The sequence below is a fragment of the Lactuca virosa genome, chromosome 6 (genome assembly GCF_052849685.1).
Source record: "Lactuca virosa cultivar CGN04683 chromosome 6, Lactuca_virosa_CGN04683_v6, whole genome shotgun sequence".
In the NCBI taxonomy this organism is placed as follows: domain Eukaryota; kingdom Viridiplantae; phylum Streptophyta; class Magnoliopsida; order Asterales; family Asteraceae; genus Lactuca; species Lactuca virosa.
Window position 1 is genome coordinate 108,060,510 of NC_136431.1, and position 7,031 is coordinate 108,067,540.

General features: G+C 31.9%; 1 protein-coding gene across 1 annotated transcript; it reads right to left on the reverse strand.

Moving 5' to 3' along the window:
* Window positions 1–4,881: 4,881 nt before the first annotated feature.
* LOC145121839 (receptor-like protein EIX2) lies at window positions 4,882–5,850 on the reverse strand. Its single transcript, XM_079057536.1, has one exon. The coding sequence runs from the start codon at window positions 5,848–5,850 to the stop codon at window positions 4,882–4,884; it is 969 nt and encodes a 322-aa protein (XP_078913662.1).
* Between the last annotated feature and the right edge of the window lie 1,181 nt (window positions 5,851–7,031).

Below are 7,031 nucleotides of genomic sequence, written 5' to 3' on the forward strand. Positions count from 1 at the left end.
ATTAGTTTGATTAGATTTATGTTTCATTAAGCTTGAAGAATTTATGTTTCTATCCATTCTTATTATGTTTGTTGTTCATAAAAAAAATATTTGCATATTATCTATCAATATTAATCTATATTTATTTTCTTTATAATGCATTGAAAGCCTTAAATCCATGGTAAATATGCCTATTATTTGGCTTATATATGCAAATCAATTATAAGATTGCTGTGTTTAATAATAATAATAATAAGTTATGATGGTATTTTTTCAAACTTAAAGTAAAAGTAAAAATCTTTAGGATTTCAATCTCAAAAGAGATGCCATTAGCTTTTTAACATAATATTATACATAAAAACATACAAAATACAATATTATCTTAATCTGAGAGTTTTGAAGTACAATCAATATTTTTAATATATAAAAAATACAACCAAATGCTTAAGATATGCGTTAAACCTTCACTCTAATTTGTAAGTTCCGAAGAACAATCTAGCTTTTTGATATATAGAGAAAAAAAAAACTTAATGCTTTACATATGAACTAAACTTTAATTTACACATTAATATTTGTTTAAAAAACTCTTTCTGACAAATTAACCTTGAGATATAACGATCAAGAATATCTTTTACCTAAACAATTAGAAACAAACCAAGATAGAAATTATAAACAAACCCAAATCCAAAAACCAAAATAAACATCTACAAATACGGACCCAAATACATAGATCTACGAACACAGCCGACTAATATATTGATTAAACACAAACACACACACATCAGCTAGTACTCAAACAATTAAACACACTATAAATAGATCTAAAACATAGACGGCAAATACAGATATATACATACATATAAAGATGTGATCAGGATATCTAAAAACGTAAATAAGAATATAATACAAAGTTTTTATAAGAAACCCGCATCAAAATGGCCCTATATTCGCATCAACAAAAGAGATAAATGAGGCTACGAAGAGGCGAAGGTTTCTACAAATATCTAGAGACCCATCTCTTACTCAAACTCATATTTGTGTCCTTCCTTTCCTTCTTTCTTCTCAAATCGTAAAATATGAAGGTGCCTACTAAATCATATCTACTTAGATATATGCAGATTTAAAAGATGTTGTCTAATAGTGGGTGTGGTTGGGGTGAGTTGCTGTTGGTGGCTGTTTGATGCTTAGGAACTATTCAACAAAGAACTCTTCAACAGGTAAAGTGGTAGTGTTATTTTATGAGTTACATAACAACAACTTAAAGAATATTAAGAATATTAAGGAGAGGAGATGGTTGTGGTGAAATGCAAATACATAAACATTTTTTCCACCATATCACATATTTACAAGTAACAATATCTAAATACTTTAGAACCCATACCAAACATTTATACAAATTTACAAAATATATCAAATGAATCAACAATCTATTTACATCAAACATAAATAATACAAAAACAAAAACAAAGCATTTCGATCATTCTGGATCAAAGGATTACATTCATATTTACAATCAATCATCAAACTATTTAAACCTACATATTACACATCTGAAAAATAAAACCAAGATCTAAATACTTCACGTCATCTATCAAAAACTTATAATAATTGTCGATGAGTTCTTCCGTTCCAAAGTAAAAGCCATTCAAATCTGGGTTTTCAAAAAACATGAGAAAATCGAAAACATAAGAAATTAATAGTAGGTTAAGAACAGATAATAAGAAAATCTTAGGCGGAAATTTATACCTAAGAACAGATTATAAAGGCCTTCAATATTTTCTTCAAGAGTAAGTTATACAATTTTTTAAGGTATATAGACCTTCAATATTAATTATATTTTTAAGGTATATAGGCCTTCGATATATTTTTAAGGCATATAGGTCTTCAATTTTGAATCATGTAAGCTTCAATTTTGAGATATATAGGCCTTCAATGTTTTTTTCAAGAGTAAGTTATACAAATCGTTGATCTGGTTTGTACAATCTGTAGGTTTTGTCGCTAAATTTTTCTACTTGACTCATTTTTATTGTAATTATATATTTTTAAGATGTAGAAGTCTAAGACTATGTTAGGCGTATTAGTTGAAAAGCTAGTTGTTAGCTGAAAAACTAGTTGACAGTTATATAAAAAATGATGGTTGTGAAAATTAGCTGATAAGTTAACTGAAATATATGAAATGATATGAAAGGTCATTTAAAAAAATATTTTATTTTATAACTAATTAATGATATATTTAAAAAAATGCTTCTAAAATACTAGTTTGAATACCTTTATAAAAAAGCTAGCTTATAAGTTACTGTCTTGTCAAACATTACAACTAAAAAAGATTGAAAAATAAGTTAGCATGTGAAACACAACCTATATATTGAACAACTTTATACAATTACTATTTTGACTTTCAATTATATTTGAGCCTCATATTCAAATTTTTATTCCCCAATGTTTAAAATCTCTTATGAAGGTATTCAAATTTTGTCTAGTTGCTAAAAGAGACTAATGCATTGTCTTTTCTGATATCTTAAAATTAATCATAACCAAACTAAATAAGGTCCAATTTATTCGGTTCGGTTTACGAGTTGAACGGAATAAAATTTTACATGTAAAAATAAATATTAAACTAAAAAAAACGTACTAAACTTTTTACCGAATGAAAAAGATACACTAACACATAACATATATTGTCTTGTCTTGAAGTTATAAAATTCCTTTAAACCATCAACAATGTTGATGCAACATTTTTTTCTACCATTGTTGACCACCCATGTGATATTACCGTTTTAACCTCTTCTAAATTTCTAACATCCTTGAGAAGCATGTTTCCCTTTCTTCAACTTCAACGTCACTAGAAGAGCTAAAATTAATATAAGGATTATTAGGCTTAATGACTTGTACCTTGAGCATGAATTCTGTTTTTTTAACTAAATTAGCCACCCCGTCCCCTGAATCAACTAGCTTCCCATCTTCTTCACCCACAATGCTTTTGGTCGACTCTTTTTTTTTTGGCTACCACCTTCTTTCGGCAGCAAGATCTTCTGATGCACTCGATTTCGGATTAGAAACCATCCACGACTTCATCTTCATCGTTTTCTATCCCAATTTCTCTATCTCTTTCCTTTTATTCTTGAACACCATTGCAGGTTAGTATCTCTATCTCTTTCCTTTTACTCTTGAACACCATTCCAATTGTTTGATGAAATGTCTGAAAGAAGTGAACATTGATTCAAGAATTTGATTGCTAAGAATAAATCTGTTTCATGTGTTTTATCTTAATTTCTAATTCTTCATTTTTCTTCTGACCTCACTGTTTCATTTTTCTAATTGTTTTTTGAAATTGATTCAAGATCATTTGTTTTAATTCTGTCCAACTACATATCAGTCTTCTGTTGTGCTCCCATTGATACCATTTGAGAACATCTTTTTCAAAATACTTCATCGCAACCTCCAAACTTTCATCATTGGACAATCGATTTAGGGAAATATATTGATCAACTTTTAAATCCAAGAGCCATCAAAGATAGATGTCTCTAATTGTTTACCTTTGATAGCAGAAATTGGTTTTCGTTCTTGAACTGCCCTCTGTTTCTTGATCTTTATCCATCTTCAAATGTTGATCTATTTCTTTTATTTGATTCTTGTTGAAATAGCACAACTGACATATTTTCTTCTCTGTAGTGTTTTTTGTTTGTTTGAACAGATGCTTAGAGCAAATCTAGACAGCACCATCATCTTCTTCCTTTTCTCTTCCATATTTTGTTTTTGCTGATAATTTTTTAAGATACCAAGGCTTTGTTTCACTCTTTTAGGCTTTATTCCTTTTTTCATCTTTATCCATCTTCAAATGTTGATCAACCTCTTTTAGGCTGTGTGACTATAAGTATCATACACACTCTGCGTGTGTATGTATTAGTCTGGCTGTGTGTTAACTGCAACAGAACCTAAACTGGTTATGTATATTTGGTAACCATCAGCTGCTAAAGAAACTTGGATGCACTGCTCTTAGTTATATCAAAACATATATATTAATTTTTGTTTAAGAGGCTTATCAGATGAAGATGATGTTTGTATTGTATTTGTCTAATATAGTGGTTTGATATGTAACTAATAGGTAAAGCTAACTAAAACAATTACTTAACAAGTGACATTACTAGCAAAAGATGAAGATGAAGGTGCATACATGGTTGGTGTTCAGCGGCCTGTGTGTATCAGTGTATGTGTGTTTTAGGGAAAAAAAACTAATTTTTTTAATAAAACATTGTATTTTGAAATATTTTCACATTTGGATAGATTTTTCAAAGTACATTGCCTTTAGAAATGCAACTATTACTTTAACTGGTATGTCATGCTTCTGGATTGAGTTTTCAAAGTAGAAACATGATTATCAAAGTCCATGAGCAGAATTTTTTCTACAGCAAATGGTTAAAAAATTAGAAAAATTGTCCCTGCCTAGTAGAAAATTTAAAAATTATGCCCTCAATAAAACAGACATTGGAACTTATGAGTTATGCAACGCCGGTTATAATGTAATTACTGGTCATAATGGTATTTTTAATGGTCAAACGTGCACAAAAAAGCTGACCAAATATGAACAAATGTGATAAATACTTACCCGCATAAGTCATTTTCTCTTTTTATTATACCCTTAGTGGTTATTATTATTATTATTTTTTAAATTCTTAAATATAAATAGAAAATATAAACTCTTCACGATGCCTTATTTCACACAACACTGGACAATGGCCACTCTGGTGTTGGTGACAATTTTATTGATAAATGGGACTTCAAAAACCAATGCCAAATACAAAAACAAAACATGGTTAGTTTTACATGACTATCTATGTTCGTCTTTTTTGCAAATTTGCAATGAGCACCACCACCTTCACATAAACCCAATCTTTTAAGCTATCAAGAAATATAAAAAAACGCATATCTTCCACGACGGTTGAGGAGTAAAGCACCACATGCTATCCAAAATCCAACAGTGAAACCAATGGCCTCACCAATATAGAACCATACATCAAGTTCATCTATACCTTCACCCTCACTTTCACCAATGCTATGTTGTATTCCCGATTCTTCATCTCGAGTACATTTTTTGGTAAGGGGAGGTCCGCATAGCCCTAAGTTCCCTTCGTATCTTGAAGGGTCGAAGGACTGAAGTTGTGTGCTGGATGGGATTCTCCCTGACAAGTTATTATATGAGACGTCTAGGTAATTCAGTGAAGCCATTTGAGACATGCTTGATGGTATTTCTCCTGAAAAATTGTTTCTAGATAAATCCAAAACTAAAAGGTTTTTCATCTGACCGATTTTCCATGGAATCTTTCCAAGTAGAGCGTTCTTTGATAAGTTGAGTGCAATAAGTTCATCAAGATTGGTAATCTGATATGGGATTTCCCCTGTTAAGTTGTTGCTTGACAGGTCGATGCTCCTCAACAACTTCATATTACTTCTGATGAATTCACGTTCAGTTCCTTGCCACTGGATCATCACATGGTCAACATTATATGAATATATTATTAATATATCGTCAGGATCTAAATTCTGTAGTTGAGAAAATCCTTGTTGCACCATGATCGTAAGATTACTCAAACATGAGGGGATGCTTCCATGTAAATGGTTCACGGACAAGTCTAGAATTTGAAGACTTGCTAATTGACATAATTGTAAAGGGATGCTTCCAGAGAAGTTGTTTGATCTTAACATAAGAACATACAACCCGGATAAGTTTTCCCCAATCCAAACAGGTAAATTACCAGAAAACTTGTTGGCCCCCAAATTCAATGACTTTAAGCTCGTGCAATTCTTAACAGACAAAGGAAATTCTTCAGAGAAATTGTTCTTGTATAAATCCAATTCCTCAAGGTTAATCATAGATCCAAGAGAGGTAGTAAGCCTTCCAGACAGATTGTTGTCTCCAAGAAAAAATGTTCCAAACTACAGAGGTTACCAAGATATTTGGGTATCCCATCTAACATGTTGCCAGAGAGATAAAATTGGACAAGGCTATTGCTGGTTAATGGGAACAACCAATGATACATGGATGAGGTGAGATTGTTGTCTCCAAGAAAAAGGTATTTAATAGATGAGGAAGAAGAGTTGAGAAATGAAGAATATGGATAAATGACCTGTGACAGCTCACATCCCGATAAACTTAAAACAGAGAGTTTCCGGAGACTCAGAATAACATCTACCCAATGATTTGTTTTGGCCAATGAAATCCCATCCATTGCAAGTCCCTCCAGATGAGACAGAGGAGACAACCACTCAAGGTTCTCAACTCTACACCTTCCAACCTCGAAAAGGTAAAGCACTTGCAAGTTGGTGAGGTTTCCGAACTCCGGAGGAATGGCTCCATAAAGAGAATTAGATGAAAGGTCAAGGTATTTTAATTCTGTCAAGGAACCAATGGACCTGGGAACTCCGGAGGAATGGCTCCATAAAGAGAATTAGTGCCGCACTAAGAGGACTCCAACGGACCACTATTATTATTGTGGGATAGAGGCCCAAATCACTCCAATGGCACGCGAAATGAGACACTAATTTTATGCTGAAAATAATAGGCACTAAGAGAACTCCATAAGAGACCACTATTACTATTATTGTGGGATAGAGGCCCAAATCACTCCAATCACATGCCAAATGAGACACTAATTTTGTGTTGAAAATAATAGGCACTAAGAGGACTCCAAAGGACCATTATTACTCTTATTGTGGGATAGAGGCCCAAATCACTCTAGTCGCATGCCAAATGAGACACTAATTTTGTGTTGAAAATAATAGGCACTAAGAGGACTCCAACAACCACTATTACTATTATCGTGGGATAGAGGTCCAAATCACTCCAATCGCATGCCAAATGAGACATTAATTTTGTGTTGAAAACTTTTGGCCTTTAAATATGGCGGTCGCTCAATTACTACACAAAATCATTTTTACATTATAACTGAAAGAACCCTTTTCTAAACTTTCATACTTTGACAATATAGTTATTCCAAAACATGCTACATGCATATTTATAAAACAATATCTTACATCGATAAAGTGATTACAAA